Consider the following 26,670-nt stretch of genomic DNA (forward strand, 5'->3'; position numbering starts at 1 on the left):
AAATACTATATGATATCACTTACCTGTGGAATCTAAAATATGGCAGTGGTGAACCTATCTATGAAACAGAAATAGAATCAGGGGCATAGACAAATAGACAGTTGAGAACAGAGAAATAGAGAAATAGGTGGTTGCCAAGGGGGAGGAAGGTAGGAGGGGGTTGGATTGGGAGTTTGGGATTAGCAGATGCAAACTATTATACACAGAATGGATAAACTACAAAGTCCTATTGTATAACATGGGGAACTGTATCCAATATCCTGTGATAAACCATAATGGAAATGAATATGAAAAAGAATACATATACATATGTGTATGTATATATATATAATATATATATATATATATATATATATATATATATAAAACTGAGTAGCTTTTCTGGACAGCAGTAATTAGCACAACATTGTAATTCAACTATAATTCAATAAAAAATACATTTAGAAAAAAGATCATGACTTTTTGTGAGACTAATGTAACTAGAATCTCTGGAGCCTTACTTGACCCCTGTATGTTAAATGACAAGCATCAAGATTTCTGCTGCCAATGGATTTGTAGTTAACCCAGGTCTATCTCAGATCCCTAATTTATTCCTGAGAATTCCCAGTATCTTGAATGAATTAATGAAATTGTGTTTTGGTTCTAAAATTTCTGTCAGAATACCCTCTCCTTGAGTGTGTGGGACAAGAGAATATTTCTGACACTGATTAAGCCATAGAACACATTATAGTGCACTAACGTCTTTTATAATTTTTCCAAATAAGAACCATTTTGTGGCAGAATCAGCTCATGGGAGAAATTGGTGTGGCATGGTTCATTACCTCTTCCTGTAAATGATGTGAACATAACGCTAAGAAGTGACTAAATCTTTGTTTTCGAGAAGAAGCAAACATCTTTCAAGCAGTGATTTTCTATTAACAATGTGTGTGTGTGTCTGTACATGCTCAGCTGTGTCCAACTCTTCGAGGCCCCATGGGGTGTGTAGCCCGCCAGGTTCTTCTGTCCATGAATTCTCCAGGCAAGAATACTGGAATGGGTAGCCAATTTCTTCTGTAATATTAGTAATGAGGGAGAGAGAAAAGATTTAATAGTAACGGTTATCACGATACTAAGTTATTTACCTATCAATTTAAAATTATTTCCACCCTACATTTTAAGGAATCTATCATGTGTCTGGATGAGGAATTCAGCAATTGAGTTGATCATTTCCCTCATTCAATAAAATAAAGACAAGACATTGTAAATAATCTTGAAAATGCTTGGTAGTTCCAAAATCTTATTATGAGAGTATAGCTAGGAAAGCTTAAGAATATTCTTATTTATTCTCTGCATTTATCCTTGGAAAAATAAACGAATACTATTCTCCCTTCTTTATACAGGGTCCACGTGTTGATAATCATGTAAGTCATGATGAAAGACCACAAGAGTCTTGAATAACTTGATGGCTTCATGGTACTCTTTACAGACATGTAATGGTTGCGTTTTTCCTGCACTTTGAAAGATGGCCAAGTGCCGATTCTGCCGTACTTCACATTTCCTAGCAACTATGCCGCTGTATTGACGTCCCCGGTGGCTCAGACTGTAACGAATCCCCCTGCGATGCAGGAGACCCAGGTTTGACCCCTGGGTGGGGAAGATCCCTTGGAGAAGGGAGGGGCTACCCACTCCAGTATTCTTGCCTGGGAAATCCCATGGACAGAGGAGCCTGGAGAGCTACAGTCCATGGGGTCACAAAGAATCAGACACTGAGTGACAGGGCACTCGCTCACTCATACAGCTGTACTGCCATTGCTCCTGCCTGAGATTACTTAGTAATGGATTTATCCCAGAAATCCTCCCTCCAAAGCACCAACACCATTTTCTCACCCATTCCACCATTTCCAGGGTCATGGCTTCCCGACTGGGATGGCTGAGATCAGGCAGTGAATCACCCCTCACTGCTCCATCCAGTCTCTCAGTGGAGTAGCTTTCCGGCCTCTCTGTTCTCAACACTAAACAACACAACTTTAAACTGTCCTAGGAGTATACTCCAAATATGATGCCGAAACTTTTTTTGCCGACATCTTTTGTATTAAATAACAAATGCTTCTAGCTTAGCCTCACTGTTTCACTAGTTAGTTGGACTGTCAACCATTCTGCCCTCTTCAAGGAAAAAACAAATTTTAAATGTAGAGAACCATGATAAAGAGGAAGAATGTTAATAGGAATCTGGCATTGCTCCCAGCTTTTCTTAAACCATGAATGACAAGTAATTGAAAATTTGGAGTCAGTATAATATAGAATGGGAAATTTTTATTTTAATAGCAACAGCAATGATGGCATGAAAGGCTGAAAAGAGAGAAAACCAAAGTTATAATGAATTTCTAAAATTCTCCAGTACAGGTTCAAGCCCATTTTCCCCAAACCATTCTGATATATTATCAACAATGGACAATTAGCAACTTCTCAGCTTGAATTTAATCTGCCTACTATAAAATTTAATAAGGTTGGCCTTCGTGTAAGGAGTACAGTTACTCCTACGTGGGTTGATTCAGGGAAGGACTATTTCACTCTAAAGATATCTGGAGCTCATTATTACAAAACCTGTTTGTTTCTTAATGCCTGAGAAGCAAGGTTTCATACGCAAATAACTGCAGAGGGATAATATAATATTCACATCCATTGCAGAACAGAGCAAGGTAGAACAGAAAAGTTCAAGGAGGCGAGGAGGCACTTGAGATGTGTGTGCTGGTCAGAGATACAACTGGATGAACTCAGAGACATAAAGACGATTTGGTCTGAAATCATCATATTTTTACCATTTGATCTAAAATCAAAGAGCCATTTTCTACATCTTATATTTTCAAAATACCTATTTAAAATGTTATATTTAGGAGGAGGATGACGATGCAGGATGCATCATCATGGGCTACAGCATGTTAATAAGCCTCTTGTGGGAATTTTCCTTGGTGAAACTTAGAAGACTCTCTGTGTTTAGATGGATGAAATAAAAAAAAAAAAGCCATAGAATTTAAGGTGAATTAGAAAAACTCTTTAAATGATAAGTTGCTATAAAATGAAAAGCTGTTTGATAACCTGTCAACATTTAATTTTCTAAATACCAATGATTCTTCAACATAGCTTAATTTTACAACAAAACTCTTTGAAATAGACACCACCCAATTCACCACTAATTCCTTCTTGAGGATTTAAAGAAGCATAGGAAACAAGGGACCAGGAATAAAGCCCGGTTTTATTATTTAATAGGTTTAAATCTTGGCCTTTAAATATTTCTAGGAAAATATGATTACTGGTCTTGAATATCATCAACAAATTCAACTTTACATTTTCCTTTCAGCAACATGCACTCCAAAAAAACAGAACTCTCTTCTCTTGATTAATTTTTTTTCTTTTCTTCTTCCTTAGAAGGGATGAGCAATGTTCAAAGAACTCACATTTCATGAACACAAGACTAGGAGAAGGAAGAATGCAGAATGGTTAAAGGTAGAGCTGGGACTGTCCTGTCCACTTATACTGCCAAGTTACTTCTATTGTAGATGACCACAGCAAAAATGCTTCTCTTTGGTGGGTTATGTTAACATCACTATGTCAGATAAGAGATACTCATTTCGTAGAAGACAACTCTTATTAATTAGATTTCAATTGATTGAAAAATATTAATAACTATTAAGTTGACTCTAAGACAATTATATTGAGGATCTGGTAAGGTATATTTTCCCCAAAACATAATCATTCAACCTTTTAAGTGCATAGAAGAATAGACCTATTCAATGCCAAGGGCTTTAACTTCACAGTGTGCACAAAGTTTATGGAGATCTGGTCAGAATGCCGGAAGTGACCGAATTTCATGTTGTGTAGGGGCAGGGGCAGAGCTTGGCATGTAGAAAATATTAAATAAATGTTTACTGATTGCATGTCCCGCAACAGCCACTGTTAAGCACCTTCGATGGCAAGGTCAATGTTCAGACATGACTGGTTGGTAGTTTGCTTATCTGTCCTCATCTCCCAATACGGTGCCATATATCAGGGGTTCTCAACCCCCAGGTCATGGACAAGTACCAGTCCACGGCCTGTTAGGAACCAGGCTGCACAGCAGGAGGTAAACAGTGGGTGAGTGAGCAAAGCTTCATCTGTATTTACAGCCGCTCCCTATTGCTCGTATCGCCCTAGTCGGTGAAACACCCGTCTTCTACGAAACTGGTCTCTGGTGCCCAAAAGGTTGGGGACCTCTGCTTTATATAATCCACAATCTAGCTCTTCTAGGATGGATTCCTGGCCTTCTTTATCCCTCTGTTGAAACCTCATGCCAGTTTCTTTGTGTTTCTCTTGTAGTAATTAGCTTATTTCTCTTTAGATTGTATTCACTTATTTAGCACAGGCCAAATGCCCTCTTGCTGTGGTATCTTCTCAGATTCAGAGCCAGTGGCTTAATTACCTTTTTACCCTTGAGAGATCTTAGTCTCAGAACTGTAATTTAGCAGGTGCACCATAACTCTTAAGAATTTACCTGGCTTCCCTAAAACTCCCATGTAGTATACTTAACTCTGAAGCCTACAGCATTATTTCTTAAGAATTTATTTGAAAATGCTTAAAGAAGCATCTTAAATTGTACTCATTTACACAGGAGGGGCCAGAAGTCCTCACGGAAAACTTTATAATATTTTCATTTTTATAGAATTATGTTCGAAAAAGTAAATTTCACTCTACCCATATTTCTTATATAGAAAAAAGCTTACTTTTCAAAGAGCCATATTTAAATGCTGAGTGAAATGCTACTTTTGGAAATTAGAATGTATTATTAATCATGCCACTGTGGTTTCCAGGGAATGTAATTACTTACTATCTATAGCAGAATTGAGCTAATTGATTAACATTATCCTGAAAAAATGCAAGTGGGCACAACAGACTCACTGACGCCTTCAGATATTTGGCAAACATAGTGCTCAGTTTATAAACCATCCACTCACAGCCCTCTCTTTCCCTCCAAATTCTTTCAAAAGACATTTCTGAAGGGGCTGCCTATTCTTAATACCAAAAAATTAGGTGGGCTGCTAGGAGAATATATATGGACGTTCCCCCAGTCATGGCCCTATCTCTGTACCTCATGTTCATTTCAGAACAAGAACCCTGGGAATATCCTTGGTGGTCCAGTGGTTAGAACTCTGTGCTTTCACTATCAAGGGTCCAGGTTCAATCTCTGGTTGGGGAACTAAATCCCACAAGCCCTGTGGCAAAAAAAAAAAAAAAAAAGAGAGAGAGAGAAAGAGAGAGAACTCTATTTGATAAGAAGCAAGGCTTCTTTGCATTAGGATATAACATCAGTTCAGTTCAGTTGCTCAGTCGTGTCCGACTCCATGAACCGCAGCATGCCAGGCCTCCCTGTCCATCACTAACTCCTGGAGTCCACCCAAACCATGTCCATTGAGTCGATGATGGGTGATGCCATCCAACCATCTCATCCTCTGTCGTCCCCTTCTCCTCCTGCCCTCAATCTTTCCCAGCATCAGGGTCTTTTCCAACAAGTCAGCTGTTCACATCAGGTGGCCAAAGTATTGGAGTTTCAGCTTCAACGTCAGTCCTTCCAATGAACACCCAAGACTGATCTTCTTTAGGATATAACATAAACCACTCTAAAAATCATGGCCTCCTTGCAGTAAAATGATGTTACACATGTTTACCATCTGAGCCACCAGGGAAGCCTGATTCAACATGTAAGAAATACCATATGATATTTGTCATTCTCTGTCTGACTTACTTCACTTAGTATGATAACCTCTAGGTCCATCCAGGGGCTATTTTGAATACATAAAATTATCAAAAATTCTATTAAGATTTACATAAGGCTGACTTTCTGAGTTGCTACTTTTCTGCATCTGTAAGTTCCTGAAGGTAATTCCCAGGGCAACAAAAAGGAAATGTGTGCTTCTAATTTCTAAAAGTCTTAAGTGTTTCTTTCCTCCTTTTTGAAGTCAATAAGACTACTGCCTCTTATAGGTGAATTGTGAAACTGATCATATGTAGGTATCACACAGCGCTCCCGAGACAAAGCAGAATGACTTTCATTCTAAAGTTGCAGAAAAATGCTAAGTGTCACAAAGATTATAATGGCTTATGTAGCAAGTTTCTTTGAAATGGACCTTACTATTTTATCAGGTTTATGGCCAACTATATTGCATTGAGGCTATGAACAACATAGATTGAACTCTTCAATGCCAACTAGCACATGCTTATAAAGTTAAATATTTTACCCTAAGCAGATACCCAGGTAAAAACATAGAGGCTCATATTAAACCACATTTAAAATGAAGGAGGCAGGAATTATACACAAATCACTTAGGTCCAAAATATTGTAGATGCTAAATATAGTAAAAACTCATTAAATGACCCCACTCATTGGGCACAGAATATACTAGGATAAACAGATAACGTTCCATTTATCTGTTGCTGCTGCTAAGTCTCTTCAGTCGTGTCCGACTCTGTGCGACCCCATGGACTGCAGCCTACCAGGACCCTCTGCCCATGGGATTTTCCAGGCAAGAGTACCGGAGTGGGGTGCCATTGCCTTCTCCATTTATCTGTTAGTCTTTATCTAATATGAAGAACTACACAATAAGTGAAAATTTCAGGGTTTGCCCAGTGGTTTAGCAATGGGTAGGATATACCTGGGAGAAGGCAATGGCACCCCACTCCAGTACTCTTGCCTGGATAATCCCATGGACGGAGGAGCCTGGTGGGCTGTAGTCCACGGGGTCGCTGAGAGTCGGACATGACTGAGCGACTTCACTTTCACGTTTCACTTTCATACAATGGAGAAGGAAATGGCAACCCACTCCAGTATTTTTGCCTGGAGAATCCCAGGGACAGGGGAGCCTGGTGGGCTGCCGTCTATGGGGTCGCACAGAGTCAGACACGACTGAAGCAACTTAGCAGCAGTAGCAGCAGCAGGATATACCTAAAGCGTTATTTTATAATCAAGTATCCAAAATTGTCATTTAATTAGGTGACTATGAAAGTGAGGCTTTCTGGGTGGCTCAATGGTAAAGAATCTACCTGCCAACGCAGGAGATGCAGGAGACATGGGTTCAATCCCTGGGTCAGGAAGATCCCCTGGAGTAGGGCATGGCAGCCCATTCCAGTATTCCTGCCTGAACAAAATCCCATGGACCGAGGAAGCTGGCAGGCTGGTCCATGGGGTCACAACAAGTTGGACACGACTGAGCACATCTGCATACTTACTGCTGGTAAATGACAGAAAGTAAGTTTCATCAGTGACTATCACAGGCCCCCTGGCCAAACTGCAATGAAAAATTAGACCAAAATCTGACTCTGTGTTCTCATGTTCTGGGTCATAATCATGCTTACCTTTGTGACTGAGGAGATCTCCTGGTGTACCACATACTAAAAGTCTTATTAATTTTGCAAAAAAAAGGAAATCTACATATATGTAGATGTTATTAACAATGATGATTATTTGTAGGGGCATGAGAGAAATACGGAATGTGAGCAAGAGGTTTGAGTAAGATCCCTCAAGTATTTTCACTGTTTCATTTTATACAGATATACATTATTTACCTTGCTCACGTGGTACCTACTTATATATAGGAAATTAAAAAATATAAAAGAGAAAAAACTGATAGACTTTATTCTGCCTTGACTTTTACCCTTCTGCAACTGGAGCTTTCTAGTCATTGTTTTGAGGAAACGTCTACATAGAAATCACTAGCTGAAATTCAATGGGTTCATGTAAGTCTGCACCTTTTAATGTGGAGACAGATAACCACCGGAAAAGTAAAACAATGTTAAATTACGGCCATGATCAGGCACATAAAAGGGAGCATTGGCTGGGAAATCGAGCACGTGAGAAACAAAAATGGCAAGGACAAAGCTAACAGAAAATGGTATGTCTAGTTTCACTGACTAAAATTATTCCCATGTGGTATTTAAAGAAGAGCATCAGAAAATAACCTCCAGGAACTAAGAATAGTTTAAACTCTGGATTCGTTAAACCACAAAGCATAAGCACAAAGTCTAAGCACAAAATAATCCAAATCAGGGCAAGTACTGGGGCTCAGTAAGCCCTTTTCTGCCAGAAATGGCTGTGCTTTGGAAGGTATGAGGTTGGGGTCTACACTATATTCTCCTACAGCCGATCAGACCCTAGTCTCAATTTCCCACTTCCTTATGAGGTCTTTAGCACGTTACTTCTTTTAATTTGCTTAGGACTGACACATCCGTTTGCTATTGCATTTTTGGTATTCTTCGTAAAATAGTGATAAATCGACATTTATTGCTCCAATGTAAGAGACGAAATGAGAATGTTGTTGTTGTTCAGTTGCTCAGTCCTGTCTGATTTTTTGTGACCCCCATGAACTGTAGCCCACCAGGCTTCCCTGTCCTTCACCATCCCCTGGAGTTTGCTCAAACTCATGTCCACTGAGTCAGTGATGAGCATATCGGCTATGATTTCTAACTCAAAATTTTATTGTCATTGGCTTTATCATCACAAAGTTCTGAAATAACAGATACAGTTTTAAATGGCTAAATAAGGAAGCAGATTTCATTTTCCAGACACACCAGGCTCCATTTAAAACTCTGGCTACTAGCTAACTGACATACTATCCATATCTGGCTATACAGCTACATGGATTCAGACATGTAAATTAACTGTGCATATATGGGTATAATGACGCTGAATGTTTAAAGACAACACAGTGTTGGGAAGTTTCTTTGACTGCAAAACAGAGCCATAGACACACACAAACACACAGATCTACTGTTACAAACTACAATTAAAAAGAGGCAGAAAGTTGGAGCAGTAAAATGAAAGTGGAGTTTGCCAAGTCCAGGCAGTAAAGCTTCAGAGAAGCGCAGTGTCTTCTGCAGAACACCAGGGCAAAGCTGTTCAGCTTCAATTCGTTTACTTCTCTGTGGTCTCAGCTTGAGCCTGGGCTCTCTGCTTTTGCCAAGGGAGTTTTAACAATGTGCAGCTGTTTGAAGAAGTAGCTGTCTCCCTAACTGAAGCTTCTACAATACTCTAGAATTTACTTAGTAGTACTGTTGTTGTTGTTTGTTAAATGTCGAGTTCGACTCTGCAACCCCATGGATTGTAGCCCGGCCAGGCTCTTCTGTCCTTGGGATTTCTCAGGCAAGAATATTGGAGTGGGCTGCCCTTTCCTTCTTCAGGGAATCTTCTTAACCCAGGGATCGAATCCAAATCTCCTGCCCTAGCAAGTGAACTCTTGACAGCTGAGCCACCACGGAAGCCCCACTTAGTAACACTATAACTTCACAATCCTGCTTCTCTTTTCAATCTCGATCTTCAAAGAAGTAATCTACAGTATTGATGATCCTCAACGACCTCAACACATCTGCAGTGAAACACATGTCTCTATGGCAGATCTAAAAAGAATCCGAAGGAGAACTTAGGTGATTCCAGTGGTGCTTACTGCTTTGTGACAAACTCAGCTACAGTTCATAATTTCTTTTCATTTTAGCTGTGAAAAAAAAGGATGTATTTAAAGAAGAGTGTCTCTTTATTGTCTCTTTATTCCTCACATTTTTGCAAATGACTACTACAGGGCTGGGCTTTCCAGGTGGCACTAGTGGTAAAGAAGCCACTTGCCAGTGCAGGAGACATATGAGACACTGGTTCGATCCCTGGATTGGGAAGATCCCTTGGACGAGGGCATGGCAACCCACTCCAGTATTCTTGAGAGGGGGCTGGCAGGCTACAGCCCATAGGGCTGCAAAGAGTCGGACAGGACTGAAGTGACTTAGCACCCTCCCTTGCATGACAGGGATATTCATTAAGATGACATTTCTAAAAGTGCTCATTGGTTCACTTGCCTGTCAATCAAAACAAAATCCTCTAATTAGATCCTGAAGATGTGATTCCACCCCCAATTTCATCAGTTACAGATCTGCTATGCTCCACTCAACTGTCAGAACTAAAGAAATAAGAGGGATATACAATACAGTCTTTAACTGAAAACCCATCAGCATTCTTTTTCAACAGCATGGGTAAAAATGGGACATAGTATGGTAGCCATTATAAAAGAACAAATATCTTCAAGGGAAAGAAAGAAAAAAAAAACAGTAAAAGAATGACACTGATTGAAATGTTCCATAGTTTGACAGTGGTACAAAAACAGACTGATTTTAAGCAAGCCTTACAAATGCACCCTTTAACAACTTCATGCCACTTGGATTTGAGAGAGGAAAAGGCATTTTGCACTTCATTTCTCTCCCTGTTCAGTGAGCCTCTTCCCTGCCTACATCTCTTTGTCCTTAATCTTGATCTCTAGCTTTTGGCCCACTTATTTCTTCCAAGGGCTTTCGTTGAGGGTATGTCATTTGGTTCACTGGCTTTTTCACTGAGTCCCCTTGTTTACTTGCTGTCTCTTTTAACATTTCAGTTTCCTTATCTGGAAAAGTGAGGAACAGTCAAACATACCAAAATGTCTCCTTTGGAATTAACACAAAATAGTGTTAATTTTCACTTCCAGAAGTTATTATACTTCACTTACAAAAGTTATTACTTTAATTATGATGCAGGTACACACTGGATATTTTTCTCACGTCACTGATGAAAAAGAGGTGTATTCTCCTTGGGAATGGAAGCACCGTGCTAAGTGATTTTCCTCAATTTCCATTTAGATGGTCAACAGCACCATGAAGACTCACTGCCATGCTGCAAACTGGGACACTGAGATTCAAAGAATGCAAGGAATTCTCCCATAGTCCCGCATTTTTTAAATGGCACAGGTCTGACATCAAATCCCATGTTTTGTCATTACATACTTGTCTTTTTGGTACAGCACAGTATTTTGTAGTTCAGAGTTCTGGAAGGTAGCAGATACACTCTGTTCTCAAAGTAGAACTCTATAAACTCTTCAATCTGAAGAGATTACAAGAAAGTGATTTATCTTTTTTTTTTTTTTTTCCTTTGCCCTTCCTGCTCTAGGACTACCAAGATGCCCAGGATATAGGTTTATTCTGCAGATTAACCAGAACTCATTTTCTTAGTATTTGATCCTTCAGGTAAATTCAAGAGGTCAAATTGCCAAGATCTGTTGGATAGTAGAAAAAGAAAGAGAGTTCCAAAAAAACATCTACTTCTGCTTTACTGACTATACCAAAGCCTTTGACTGTGTGGATCACAACAAACTGCAAAATTCATCAAGAGATACGAATACCAGACCATCTTACCTGCCTCCTGAGAAATCGGTATGCAGGTCAAGAAGCAACTGTTATTACTGGACATGGAACAACAGACTGGTTAAAATTGGGAAAGGAGTACGTCAAAGCTATATACTGTCACCCTGCTTATTTAACTTATATGCAGAGTACATCATGTGAAATGCCAAGCTGGATGAAGCACAAGCCGAAATCAAGATTGCCAGGATAAATATCAATAACCTCAGATATGCAGATGACACCACCCTTATGGCAGAAAGTGAAGAAGAACTAAAGAGCCTCTCGATGAAAGTGAAAAAGCAGAGTGAAAAAGTTGGTTTAAAACTCAACATTCAAAAAATTAAGATCATGACATCCAGTCTCATCACTTGATGGCAAATAGATGGGATAACAATGGAAACAGTGAGAGACTTTATTTTTGGTTTCCAAAATCACTGCAGATGGTGACTGCAGCCATGAAATTAAAAGACACTTGTTCCTTGGAAGAAATCTATGACCAACCTAGATAGCATATTGAAAAGCAGAGACATTACTTTGCTGACAAAGGTCCATCTAGTCAAAGCTATGGTTTTTCCAGAAGTCATGTACGGGTGTGAGGGCTGGACTATAAAGAAAGCAGAACACCAAAGAATTGATGCTTTTGAACTGTTGTGTTGGAGAAGACTCTTCAGAGTCTCTTGGACTGCAAGGAAATCAAACCAGTCAATCCTAAAGGAAATCAACCCTGAATATTCATTGGAAGGACTGATGCTGAAGCTGAAACTCCAATACTCTGGCCACCTGATGTGAAGAACTGACTCATGGGAAAAGACCCTGATGCTGGGAAAGATTGAAGGCAGGAAAAGAGGGGGACAATAGAGGATGAGATGGTTGGATGGCATCACTGACTCAATGGACATGAGTGTGAGCAAGCTCCAGGATCTGGTGATGGACAGGAAAGTCTGGCGTACTGCAGTCCATGGGGTTGCAAAGGGTCGGACACGACTGAGTGACTGAACTGAAATTTAAGAGAAGAGTCTGGAGTAAGAGTCCTTATTTACTAAAAGACAAAATCAATTTTCAACTCCATATAAATTTATTCTTCTAAAATAATCAGAGACTGAATACAATTTGCTATGCTACTGATGTCATTACTACTTCGCAGTTAGGAATTACGTGGTTTTATCTAAAACCGTGCACATGCTCTGGCCTGTTATCTTTGGATTAAGAAAGGAAGAGTGTGGAATTTAAAAGAGTGAAGGTGTCATCATTTTGAGATCCGGGCAAAGATCCTTGTTCTGTCACCAACCCTTATGAAAGCCACAGATACGTGCATTCACATTTTTGGCTCTGGTTTTTACCCTACAAATGAGGCAACTGGATTCTATTATTCCCAGTTCATACCATGTTATTATTCTATATAATCTACGTGGAAAACTCTGAATTTTTAAGAAAATTGCCAAGCAGCTTGCCATACTGGACACAGCAAAGGAATGCCACTGCAGATGCCTGTATCAATAGAGACAGAAGGCAGGAGGGTGCAGTGGGGAAAGTGCGCGTGACCAGGCTGCAGGAGTGAAGAAAATGTGGGTGGAGTTGGTGGGGTGGGCGTGGCTCCTTGAGAGCCAGAGATGGTAGGAAGATGGAGTGAGGGAGGTTGGTGATATGGAAAGTTGGGGGGTGGAATGGTGGGGAGGTGGTGGCTCTAGGTTGCAGGAAACTTGGTAGTCTGCATGTTCGATAAGAGCCACACTGGGGTTGTCCCTGACTTCATCTCTAGCCTGGGTGAAAGGGAAGTGAAAGTGAAGTCGCTCAGTCATGTCTGACTCTTTGGGACTCCATAGACTGTAGCCTACCAGGCTCCTCTGTCCATGGGATTTTCCAGGCAATAGTACTGGAGTGGATTGCCATTTCCTTCTCCAGGGGATCTTCCCAGCCCAGGGCTCGAACCTGGTTCCCCAGCATTGTACACAGACGCTTTACCGTCTGAGCCACCAAGGAAGTCCTCACCTGGGTAGCTTGTCCATTTTTAATTAATTAACTAATTAATCAATTAAAATATATATTTGACTCATTTGCCAACTTGATAAGGATATTTACATACCTTAGAAAAATTTACTAGGAACAGGTGAAAAAAGACAAATTTTTAATTCACCCCAAATCTTCATATTAATAGATACACCTCCCCTGCCCACTCCCTACATGCTCTACAGAAAGTAAATGAATAATTTATTGTTGTTTAGTTTTATTTAAGTCAGAGAAACAAAGGTCCATGGCAAGGCAATAGAGAATGCACTGGTAAAGGTGGGCAGAGGCTGGTGCTGCTCACCACTCCCTGGCCTTTCAAGGTAGAGGCAAAGTGGCACCGTGGCTACAAGCAATCGCCCCAGGTTCAAATTGCAGTTCAAGTTCTTACCAGAGGGTGATCAAGGGCAAGTTCAGTAACCACTATATTTGCACAGTTCACTGCAGCAGCCACTAGTCATATGCGGGTATTGAGAAGTGGTTAGTGTGACTGAGGAACTGAATTTTTAGTTTTACTTCATCTTCATTAATTTTGGCATAACTTTACAAACCGTAGTCTATCCAGTTACTGGAAAACTTTAATTTTGAAACAACTTGGCTATGCGAATTTACTCTTTCAACTGTAAATTTTATGCAATCTGAATACTGCGCAAGTACTTGTGATAAATATTTAGCATCCCAATTGAAATGTGTGATATGTATAAATACATACCAGATTTTGAAAACTTGAAAAAAAAACAAAAATGCAAAATATCTAATTAATAATTGTATATTGATTATATGCCAGAATAACCAGAGTTTGGATATACTGGCTTCAATAAAATGTATTATTAATTTCATCTTTTTTAGTTTTTAAGATATGGCTCCTAGAAAATTAAAAATTATGTGGTTCACATCGTATTTCAATTGGGCAGAGCTACTCTGTGTACTTTAGTTTCTTCCTCAATGATATGGGAATAAAAATAATATTCTCCAGTGGGTTGTTGTGGCAACAAGAAACGATAACTGCAAAGTTGTTAGCAAAGTGCTTGACAAATAGCTGGAAGAGCTCACTAAAGAGCTATTATTTTGTGGGCACAATTTCCATCTTTACTTTCTCTGACTCATAAAACAGAATCTGAAGTTATTTTGTGGGATATTCATTCAGTCTGTTCTCCTAAAGTGCAGGAAAGCCAAGAAGACCTTTGATAACATAAAGGACCAATAAATGGCATGGATGCTGGTAATTTACCAATGAACTCATGCCTTCTTTTCCCCCTCACAGATTCCTTTTATAAATTTTCTGACCTATAAGATATAGCTTACATTCATTCATCAAACCTTTAACTGAGTATCAATTTGTAGAAGAATCTAGATTCCATAGTTTCAAATTCTTAAATTTCTTTTCTTCTTTTTGGCCTTGTGGATTGCAGGATCTTAGCTCTTCTACCAGGGACTGAACCTGAGTTATGGGCAGTGGGCAGTAAAAGCAGAGTCCTAACCACTGGACTGCTAGGGCCCTTAAGTTTCTTAATGGTTATAGATCTGCTAAAATTAAAAAATCTGCTCACATCAAAAAACACTGAAATAGCTTCAAAATGACAAGATACAATCTATTCTTTATCTGTAAGCGAATAACTTCAACTTTCCTTACTGAACCTAAAAGTATTATCTTTTTCTCTCTCACACATGATTTTTCTACTTTTTTTTTTAAAATTGTGGTGGCTTTAAATTCTAGACTTTCTTTTTTAAAGATTTTGTATGTTCTTTCTTTGTTCCTTATCATTTCTATCTTTGGCATAATTTGGAGAACTCAAAACATGCAGTATTCCTTCATAAATGATAAAGGGAAAACAAAAAGAAATTAAAAGTTAAATTTCAGAAAAGTGGCAACTGATGGATAACACAGAAGAGAATCTCTAATAAGCGTAGGTGTTCTTTGACTAATCTATTCAGTAAGTATTACAGTGTTCCTGTAAATAAGCTAACTTTGAATTTCCATTTCTCTATATTCTATGAAGCACAAATTAAGTTTCCTTTAAGCAGTTCAATTCTTTTTCCTAAAATAACTCTTTAAAGTATATTAAATTTGTGAGCCTCTCTTAGTTTCAACCAGACAATGGAAGCTAAATAATAATAATAATGATAATAATTTAGCTAATCATAATAGCTAAAACTTAGGTCTTTCTACGTTCTGGGTACATTATAGATCCTCTACTTGTATTCACTCATTGAACTCTGAAAGTAACTCCATGAAATATTTCAGTAGACAGATAACAGTCCCCCAGAGATGTCCACATCCTAAGCTCCAGACCTTGTGAATATGTTATTTATATGGCAAGGCGGAAAGTAAGACTGCAGATGGAATTAAGGTTGCAAATCAGCTGACCTTGACATGGTCCTGGATTGTCCAAGTGGGACCAACGTAATCCACAAGGATCCTTTGTAACAAGTGAAAGAGGGAGGTAGGAGAGTCAGGGGTCAGAGTCAGAGTTGTTTGGTGATACAACACTGCCGAATTTGAAGGTAGAATAGGGGCAATGAACCAAGGGTTCTTATAACCCACGCAACGAAATAAAAGTTAGGAGTGGTACATGGCACTCTCCCTCTTCTTAGCATCTACTACTCTTCAGATCTCTGCTCCATCACTTCCTTAGAGGAAGCTTTCCTTGGTGCCTTGGTTGAGGATGGATGCTCAAAGGAGACAATCTTAAGGTAAAATGTAACTCATTTGAAGCACTTAGCATGATTACAATTTTACATTTGTTTGCGTCTTCTCTGTCTCTGCCGCCAGACTCTAAGCTCCATGAGGAAAGAGCAGCAGCTAGCCCTTGCCGCCTGTGCCTGTCAAAGGCAAGGTGCAGTTGTTTCTCTGCTGTCTACTCAATTTCTGATGTTTAGATTAACAACCCAAATTCATTTGACACATGTTGAATTTGTTGGACAAGTTCTGAAGAGAATAAAACGGGATCATGGGAAATGAATTTCAAAACTCTTAGACTTTAGTCCTTAAGTAAATCAGCTCCATGAAAAGAAAATATGAGAGAATAAAACCACTATCTAGAAGAAATTTGCTGAAGCATGACAAAAATACTCTATTTGCATTTGGCTTGCCAAAATATGCATTTTTATCCTCAAGTATATTACTCAGTTGGCACAAGATTTCACTGTATTGAAACCTGGAACTTGGAGATAAGCCTTAAATCTACTCTTCTAGAAAGCAAAGAAAGAAATAAAAACAAAAAGAAGCATAATCAGACTTTCTTAATATTTAAGTATCTTAAAAAGGTAAAGAACTTTTCGCTACCACTTATTTCTTGAGTCTTTACTTTTTCTAGCCATATAACTACATATTTCTACTTGTATCAAAATTGTTTGAATCTTTATACCATGGTCTGTCCTCAAACAGTTATAACTACTAAGGATATAATTTTTTTATATGTTTTAATATATATTTTATTATAAGTATATATTTATATCTCTATATAGTTGAGTTTGGTAATTGTTTTTGGTGAAAGTCTCTGCATTGCCCCATATACCTGATTTTCTGCTTTTCTTTACCAGTGTGGTGGTTTTAAATTTTACATTTTAGATTAAGAATATTTTGTCTTTGTTTCTTATCATTTCTAAATATATCTTATTTGGAGAACTAGATAGATGTAAGATTATTTGGATAAGATGAGACCAGATGTAATTTGAGTCTAGTAAGCCTTGGCCTCAAAGATTTCTGTTGCTAATTACTAAGCCTCAATTATATTCAATTAATTCTTATATCCATAGAGAAGCCATTCAATTCATTTGTCCATTTTCTGTGGCTTTGAGATTCAGCTCAAATTCAGTTTACAAGGAAAAATAGCTGCCAAAGATTCCCTGTGCTTTTAAGTTCCACATTATACCCATCTATCTATGGCAAACCATTTCAATTCACACTCCATTACACAAACTTCCTTTCCCAGGGGAATCTTACATTAGTATATTCAAAATTCAACCTCTCTAAAATGAAATAAGAACATTTACTCAGGATTGAGAATGTTTGGAAGTCATTTCCTCTGAATGCATAAAGCAGAAACTGGGCAAAATCCCTTTGGTTACAAGTTTTATTAAGTTAGAATATTTATTGTAGGATAAGGATAGAAATTATTTTATTTTCTTTGAAGTGGCTCCCAAAGTATATTTCTCTCTGGTCCTGATTTTATTCATAGGACATAAATGTAAACAAATGTGAGTTCCAAAGATAAGGCATCATTAGTTTCACAAATAATTCATTTCCTTCATTTAGCTTCCTTCCTTATCCCAAGTTCTCAAAGCACTTGACCACGAAGGAAGGACTATTACACCTATTCTACATGAGGGGACAAAAGTGTGGAGATTTGTTGAAGACCAAGCTAATCAAAGCTAATCAAGTAGAAGCTTGACAATTCCCTCATGGACCCTCTCTTCCGGCCACACTCGCTGTTCCAGCCTTTTAGGGTAGAGATGGAGCAAATACAGTAAAACCCTAATGTATGCTGTGTCCTTGTATCACAGATGAGTCACTCAGTGGATAACGAACTCTCACTGGGACAGTGACCTAGAGTGGATCTCTGACACTGTAAGTTAGCCCCCTACCTGCAAGACTTTGTTTTTGTATAATGCCCACTGATTTACAAAGTGAGTCCATAAAAATAAACACTCTGGTGCTTCCAACAGACAGAATAGACAGTAGTCACCATTTCAGAAACCCAGACAAATAAATCATCACGTCCGGATCACCTGGGCTTTTAAGTGACAGGCTTGAGACTCAGACACAGGGCTTCTGATTCCAAATCTAAACCTTCTTCATTGAATCACAACAGTCCTCAGACCCTTGGGTGAACAAAAGGTGCCCAGGAAAAACCTAAGTTCTTTTGCATCAAGGTAGGCCAAGAGCAGGGCTTCCCTAGTGGCTTAGAGTGTAAAGAATCTGCCTGCCAATGCAGGAGATGTGGGTTTAATCCCTGGGTTGGGAAGATTTCCCAGAGGAGGGAATGACTACCCACGCCAGTATTGTTGCCTGGAGAATTCCATGGACAGAGAAGCCTGGTGAGCCACAGTCCATGGGATTGCAAAGAGTTGGACACGACTGAGTGACTAACACACACACACAAGCAGAGAGCAAGTACATTGTAGAAATCAAATAAGTTTAAAACAAAAAAAAGAAAGAAGTTTCCATTTTGGTTGAGCCCACATCATTCACCAGAGTAAGGTCAGCAAACTTTTCTATAAAAGGCCAGACTGTAAATACTTTAAGCTTTGTGGGCCATATATGGTCTCTGTTACCAGTCTTCTTCTTTTTCTTCCTTTTTTGTTTTATAAAATTTGAGTTTTAGAAACCACTCTTAGTTAACAGGGAATACAAAAAAAGATCGTGGACAGGATTTGACCTATAAACTATTGTTCATCAGAGCCCTAGACCTGGTAGCCACAAAAGGGTGACTTGTAACGCAGATCTGGACAGCACCTAAAGCTCCCAGGCTCTGAAACGCTTATCCTATAAGTGCTCTGACTCACAGAAGAGAGTTTACCTTCCGACTCACCACATTAGACTATATTTTCCTGTCTTCAATCAAAATTAAAGTCACAGCCACGTTATGAACACTAGATCCTTGGCATTCACAACTTTAAATTTTATGGTTTCTACTATTACACAGCCACCCCAAAAGGTTCATGGATTTTAAAAAATGTTTCACTTTCAAGTTGAGACCCTAGAATTGTGCATGGGGGTTGGTCATATAGTGAGAGACCAGGAGCCTGGCTAGCACTTGCTTCTTGCTCTCCTTCTATTTTACCCTATCCTGTACCATATAAACAGATAAATGTTCTTTGGGGGTTGGGAAGGAGAGGAAATAGGTCTTAAAAGGGAAGTCAACTTCCAGGGCTGGTGATTAGTGAATTACATCAGAAGTTACAGACATTCCCCAGAAAATAGCAAATCTCCATAAATTAAATTAGTGTCTGAGGCCTTCAACAAAATATGCTATAAAGGATGTAAGAAAAAATAATTCATGAAAGGGTTTCTGTTCATTCTCCCATCGGAGCAAAAATTTTTGAAGAGGTAAAGTAGACTTTTGAAGGAAATTTCCTCATTTTGCCCAGTTAAACTTGAATGCATTTTAACAGGCCATTGTAATAGTTTCAGCTATTCCGATTCATGTGTCTTTTGCAAAGGCTGAGGGCCTACAATGATTTATTTTGATATTTACCAGGCTCTTCCTTTTGGACTCTGCAGCCAAACCATAATCAGTGCCAGCCCAAAGCTGATCTCTCCATGAAGACTCAGGACTTGGACTCAGCAATGAGATTCTTCGATATAATGATGACTTGAGTGCCAGAGCCTTTTGAAGAACATTCAAACCCTTGTATTTATTGTAGTAGCTGTCTTCATTCTTAACTTATTCCTGGACACTTCATGAAGAGTTAAGAAGGCAGCTTTTATCAACTGAGCTTTTTATATGGGGGTCAATTGTTTACAAATTTCAAATCATCAATGAGATCAAGTTTTAGTTTATAAAAACAATTGTACTGGCTACCACTAGGGCATAAATTCAGCTTAGTTCCTGCCTACGTGGGTTTTCCATCTATCAGTGAGATAAAAATATGAACAGAAAAGTAAGTAAGCAATTAAAAGTTCAATGAAGTAGGTAAAGATACACTTAACTACAAATGGATTGACACACTATAAGTATTATAGAAAATTAGTAGAGAGATCCTTTATTCATTCATCAATCATTAATTGCTATTTATACTGTGCCAGGCATTATATCTTCTTTGTAGACTCTTTCTTGGGACTCTGACGTATATATACAATCTTCTATTTGAAATCTCCATGTACAGACCTCACAGGTATTTCAAACATGACATGTCTTACAGTGAACTAAGATTCACTTGCTAAATCTTGTCCTGCAGGCTTCCCCTTTTGAATGGCAATAGTCTTCTGGCTGTTCAAGCCAAAAAACAAAACAACAACAAAAAACCCTAAAATACCATATATTCATCTCTCATTCCTCTCTTTCCCTCACTTGTGTTCGATCTGTAAGCAAATCCTATTGGTCCTATTATTAAAATATATCCAAGTCCAGCCACTTGTCACAATCTCATCAAGTACTATCCAGGTCTGTTGTGGGGATCATTGCAATAGCTTCTTGATTAGTAGTCTCCCTGCTTCTACCCCGGATAGCTCAGTTGGTAAAGAATCGACCTGCAATGCAGGAGGCCCCGGTTTGAGTCCTGGTCAGGAAGATCCCCTGGAGAAGGGATAGGCTACCCACTCCCGCAGTCTTGGGCTTCCCTTGTGGCTCAGTTGGTAAAGCATCTACCTGCAATGCAGGAGACCCTGGTTTGATTCCTGGGTCAGGAAGATCCCCTGGAGGAGGGATAGGCTACCCACTCCAATATTCTGGCCTGGAGAATTCCATGGACTGTATAGTCCATTGGGTTGCAAAGAGTCGGACATGACTGAGCGACTTTTCTTTTTCTGCTTCTACCCTGGACCCTTGGCAACCACAGATCCTGTCACTGCCCTGCCCAAGGCCACCCTAATTAACAAGCATATAGTTAATATAGCACTTATTACCCACCAAGCACAAACTCTTTGCAAGTATTAACTGAATTCTCACAATAACCTTATAAGGTAGGTACCATGACTCTCTGCGTTTCATCAGTGAGGCAATGAGGCACTGGAAGGACAAGCTAAGATCACACAGCTAACAAACAGCAGAGACAGGACTCCAACCCTGACATTCTGGCTCCCCAGCCCATGCTCTTAACTTCTGTGCCTGCTGCCTCCACTGGTTTCCCTTCTCACTTTTGGAAAAAGCCCAAGTCTGCATCATGGCCTGCTAAGCCTCACATGATCTGTCCCCCATTACCTCCACAACATTCCTCTACTACCTTCTCCTTGGCTTACTCAGTCACAGTGACTTCCTCGCTGGTCCTCAAACACCCCAAGCTTCTTCCCATATCAGGGACTTTCACCCTGGCTGGTCCTTCTGCCTGAGCCATTTCCCCTGAGGGTGGCCTGACTCACTTGTCACCTCCTTTAGGTCTTTTCTTCAAATGTCACTTTTTCAGTTAGGGAGTCCTAGATTCTACTTAATAATCTCACTAATATATCTAGATATAATTCTGAGCACAGAACACACCCTTTACTTCATTAAACCCTCACAACAGCTCTGGGCTGAGGAAACTATTACCTCCATCTTACATATGAGGAAAAGAGACCCAGAGTTGCTAACAAGTGTGCAGAAGGTCACACAGCCAATAAGGAATGAAGTTAAGATTCCAACCTAAAATCTCTGGCTCTGGAGTCTGTGATCTTACACACACACAGATACACACACAATCAATATACAAAATTTGGTGACTAATGGTTGATGGAAAAGTAAGAGAATTTAAAAAATCAGTTTGTGGAGCTTCCTTGGTGGCTCTGATGGTAAAGAATCTGCCTGTGATGCAGGAGACTTGGGCTCAGTCCCTGGGTTGGGAAGATCCCTGGAGAAGGTAATGGCAACCCACTCCAGTATTCTTGCCTGAAGAATTTCATGAATAGAGGGGCCTGGCTGTCTATAGTCCATGGGATCGCAAAGAGTCAGACACGACTGAGTGTCTGACTTTCACCACTTCCGGAAGGTTGTAGCAAGAGTTAGAAGACAATTAGCATATAAGGTTAAAGGAGGACGCCAGGTGGAGGGTTTAGATTATCAGTTTCCAGAGTGATGTGTCTCAGTGTGTCATCCACCCTGTTCCTCCATCAGAACCTGAGAATAACTGGAGTTGGGTTGGGGGTGGGAAGTTCTCTAACAGCAAAGAATGCTTGATTGCACTCTAGATCTTCTTATGTAGAGTCATTGGGACCAGGAGCACAAGGACTTGTACATACAAGAACTCCTAGGTGACTGTGAAGTGCATTAAAGTTTCCAAACCACCATCTTGGAAGATAGGGAATAGTTTTATTGACTTAAATTAGAACACTAAGCATCACAGCCCTAATATAGTAATTCCATAAAGAGATCTGAAAAATATGCTATCACTGTAAAACACTGCCACTTAGGGCAGGGATCTCTGATGGGTTTGTTCATTGATGGATTCCAAGTACCGAGAACAGTGGTTGGCCCAATTGGGAAATGTGTGAACTTTCAAGTGGCCCATTGGAAATTTTCAAGATGCAAAATAGCTTTGTATGAGCATATTTTATGCTGAGTGGTCCAACATTTCCATCAGACTTCTCATAAAAATTCACTTCTATCAGTTTTATCATTATTTCCTTAGAAATATGAACAGAGTGAAAAAATATTGGCTTTTGGAATTATTGATCTAAGTGTGACTTGAGGCTCTGGCATTTGGCAGCCATGTGATGTAACCAAGGCATTCTATCTTTCTAAACTTTGTTTTCCTTATCAATAAATCATCATCACCTCATTTAATGTCCATAAAAGTATCATGTGAATAAAAGGATCCTTAAAAAAACAGGGCACTATTACTAGGTGAATTATTTGTTTTTACTTCTCAATTACTTTGAAATATGATTTTGGGGGCAAAGTTCTCACTGTAAAAATTTAGTAAAATTAGGAAAAAATGTTTTCAAGACTTAGATGGCATGAGTAATACATAGCTATAGAATGTGTGGTGGCAAGAGTGTTAAGGAACCCGCCTGCCAATGCAGAAGCGTAAGAGACACAGATTTGACCCCTGGGTTGGGAAGATCCCCTGGAGAAGGGAATGGCAACACACTCCAGTATTCTTGCCTGGAGAATCCCATGGACAGAGGAGCCTGGCAGGCTACAGTCCATGGGGTCGCAAAGAGTCAGACACGACTGAAGTAACTTAGCACAGCACAGTATGGGAATAATGAGAGAATGAAAATATTCCCACTAAGTATTCTCTCCAAGAGATAATCATAGTCCAATAGTTGAAGGACAGTATTGCCTTTTGAAAATCAAATATTGATTTGTTGGAGAAATTGGCCTATAATGTTACAGCTTAGTATTCTGTCACTCAGACACACAGCTCAAGCCAAATGACTTTCATTTAAAAACTTTTGGTGTAACAGGTATTTATCATTCATTATTTACTGCATCCTTGATATCCGAACATTGAAATCTAAGACAAAAAAGTCGATTGTGCTGAAACCACGCAGACTTCAATGCCTTCTCAATTTTGGAAACCTAAGCACACCACTTCCATCCTAAGACAGGATTTCAGTGACTAAGCAGATCTTTCCCTGAACCTAAGGTGAGGAAAGAGTCTACCCTCTACTTTTTTCTAGCTGATCAACCAGATACATGTGAAGGAGTTAACACTATAATCATTAAAGCACAGACAAGAATGTCATTTGTCAAGTGGCAAGAAACAGCTTTCTAATGAAACACCATGCATTCCACAAAATTCTCAAAAACTTCATTCTGATTTTATGCCTAAGTTAAACATTTTGGAAAGGCATTTCCCTTGCAGCGCCAGAAATGAAAGCCTCAAATGCTTTGAAGTTAGAGATCTAACTGTGAACACAACTAAATGAGTCACATGTGATATAAAAATACCTATTTGGGGCTCTACTTTCAAATTAGAGTCACAACATAAAATCCACTTAGTTGAACCAGGCTTCAAAAATTTCTGCACAAAAGTTAATAACAGCAACACAAAACATTAGGAGAAGAGAGTTTCTAACAGACCACCAAACTGCAAATTTTCAAGACAGATATAAGAGAAAGAAAACCAGTTCTGTGAATAATATATGAAATCATTCTGAAAAGATTTTCCCCCAACAATACAGCACAGTAGTAAACTCGTGGTCACACATTTCTTTGCCTAAAGCTGAAAACTAGAATCCCAAATGACAGCCTCATTTCTATAATCACAGCTTCATCAACTGAGGCAGTTTTGCCACAGATACCATACCATTATGATGAGGGTTCTGGGTCTACTCATTTCATCGTCAATTTCCAGAGGCAAAATTTCGTGGGATGGTTCCTCCTGGCGTCGTCGACAAATGTGTGGACAGCTCCTCTGGACCACAGAACGAAAAGCTTGAAGCAGAACAATGCTGGCAGTGCAGCCCATCGCTGCATCCTGGAGCCCAGAAAATAACTTCTATGTGGATGCTATGTTTGAAAAACAGTGGCTCCTTGTCCCTGAAAACAGCCTACATCGCAGCTGCAGCCAGCTCACTCTCCAATCACTTCCTTGAGCTCTGATCATCTGATCACCGCCAAATAGCTTGGATGCAGAGATGGGAAAGATTTGATCCACTGAAACTGAACACACTCAGGAATATTAGAGCATTTTGCCCAGAGAGCATTTCTCAATTCATCTCAAGAGCATGTTTCCTGTTCATTACAGTGATTCTCTTCAATTCCAGTTTTGGAGGTCTGATTAAAGATATCTTTCCCTCTCAGACACTCAAACAAATCACTCTTTTTCACATTAAACAACTGAAAAATTGACTTCACACTCACATGTTTTTCCAAGGCAGAGGAGTGTCATAGAAAGAGTGAAAGTGACTGTTGTCTTCTTAATGTAAAAACTTCCAGAAGGAAATTTTACTAGACACCTCACTAACTGATTGGGGTTCTGCTTACTGTAGCTCGTAAGTTCCAGAAATGAAATGGACTCATATAAAGTGGGGAGTCTGATTTATCCGAAGCATGCACACGTTAACCAAAGCCATGTGAGTGACACTAGTGTTCCCCCTGTGATTTTCTTTCAATAGCTCGGTTGTTCTGTTCCCACGCGTGCAGTTCTGCAGCCTGATACATTTTTATATTTACATAGGCGGCTTGCATGGCTGAAAATATCTCTGTTTACTGAGGTCGGGCATCGAGCTTTGCCGAGCTGACCTCTCAGGATAAAAAAAAAAAAAAGCAGCAGCTGTAAAGCATTTTCACATCCTATCAATAAGAATTCAAGGCTTCAGGAAGGACGTTAAGGTCTCTGGCAGTTAAGAGTCTAGGATTCCCTGACTCCTGAGAGACTAGTCACTTAGGAGGGAACCGAGAGATGCTTAGGAGTCACGTGACTGGCTTGGACCGGCCTCAAGATCTAATGGTGTACTGCAAGAAAATAAGACAACAGGGATGCTTGCGCTAAAAATATCTCATGGAAAATGGATTTTGCTTACAAATGAGGAAACTATGAAATCCCCAGTAGGATTTACAATGTCGAGATCTTTCTGTCAAGCTAATCCTGTCAGTGTAACTCTCTGAGATTCAAAGTAAAAATGTTTTCTTTGGTTTCTGGGCCCCTCAGCGCAGAGGGTGTTACAGGAAGTTTGGAGGTTTCTTTTCCTCTAAGGTGTGGCCACTTCGGGCCCCAGTAAAGTAGCTTTCACAGAAGCATCTAGCAGAAAGCTCAATTAGGCATTAATTGCTCCGTAATCTGTCACAACACAGCTTCGTTTTAATTGGTATGTTTGCCAGAGGAGTAAAATATTTTTTTCTTTTAAGAGGTACTGGCTGCCAGTAGTTTTTCATCTCCCTCTGTTTTGAGCAAACATATTTTAGTGCGGCTGGAAAAAGAAGAAAAAAATGCTAATGATGCTGGCAAGTCCCTTAAGTCCCTCTGGACCTTTGTCGGAGTGCCCGGGTGCTAATCTAAACCTTTTTTTTTTTTTTTTACTCTAAACAACTAGGGCATTTATTGAAGAGAGGTTACAATTTAGCCTGCCTGGCTTGCATGTTGAATATATATATATAAATGGTGTCCCACCAGACACAAAATATGGAATGGGCTTCCATGATTATGAATGTGCCTTTTCAGATCTGATTGTTCCTTGGCACTCCCTGGATGTCAGTGCCCACCCTCGCCCACCCACTCCCATACCCCATGACCTATCACCCTCCAGTCATTCCCTCAGGTTCTGGTCATCTGCTCGGGGCGAAGAGCTTGAATACAGCAAGGCACTGACTGGAGGTGCTTAAACATTCCAGCAGCCTCCTGTGGGCTACAAATAAGAGAAGGTGGAGCCCTAAGTTGCAAACCATGTGCTTGGCAGCAAAGAGGCAGTTTGCATCCCAAACTCCTTTCTAGCCATCTCTCCCTAAGGCTGGCTAACCTCTGGGGTCGCTTCTGGAGTCAGACGATCGGGCAGATGCCAAAGTCTTTGGGGAAATAGATGATGTGCTTTCTGGCTATTAGAGTCCTTTGTTCATCGATCCCTGAACTGTCTCTGAGGAATTCAGCCCTATTATTGATGGACTGCTATTACTGATGGGAGTCTCAAAATTCTCTCTCTCTCTTCTAACTTCCATCATCAAGGAAAGGGAACCTCCAGGAATTAGTTTCTTGGGAATTCAATACACAACCACAGTTATCCAGTGGAAAAGACGCTGGAAGGATGAAAACCAGAGAATGACAGCTGGACATATAGTCCAATGTTTTCTTATGAAAAATTTCAAAGATGCAAATTCAAAATTGCAGGAAAAGGATTGGGTTCTGAGATGTTTGAAAGAGAAAATTAAGCTAGGGATGTGGCAAAGTGGG

The 26,670-nt window shown here is 39.6% G+C and overlaps 1 protein-coding gene across 6 annotated transcripts in view; it reads right to left on the reverse strand.

Moving 5' to 3' along the window:
• The window catches only part of DOCK10 (dedicator of cytokinesis 10), a 310,443-nt gene that overhangs the window by 217,648 nt on the left and 66,125 nt on the right, over positions 1-26,670 (reverse strand). For 2 of the 6 annotated variants that reach the window (XM_069574680.1, XM_069574678.1), the window contains exon 1: positions 24,091-24,804. The exons of 3 other annotated variants lie outside the window; for them this stretch is intronic. In XM_069574680.1, the coding sequence (XP_069430781.1) occupies positions 24,091-24,252 (162 nt within the window). In that variant the 5' untranslated portion in view covers positions 24,253-24,804. Of the gene's footprint in view, positions 1-24,090; positions 24,805-26,670 lie in introns of those variants that run through there. One more of the 6 variants, XM_069574683.1, reaches the window with a different exon arrangement.

This window comes from Ovis canadensis, chromosome 2 (genome assembly GCF_042477335.2).
Source record: "Ovis canadensis isolate MfBH-ARS-UI-01 breed Bighorn chromosome 2, ARS-UI_OviCan_v2, whole genome shotgun sequence".
Taxonomy (NCBI): Eukaryota; Metazoa; Chordata; class Mammalia; order Artiodactyla; family Bovidae; genus Ovis; species Ovis canadensis.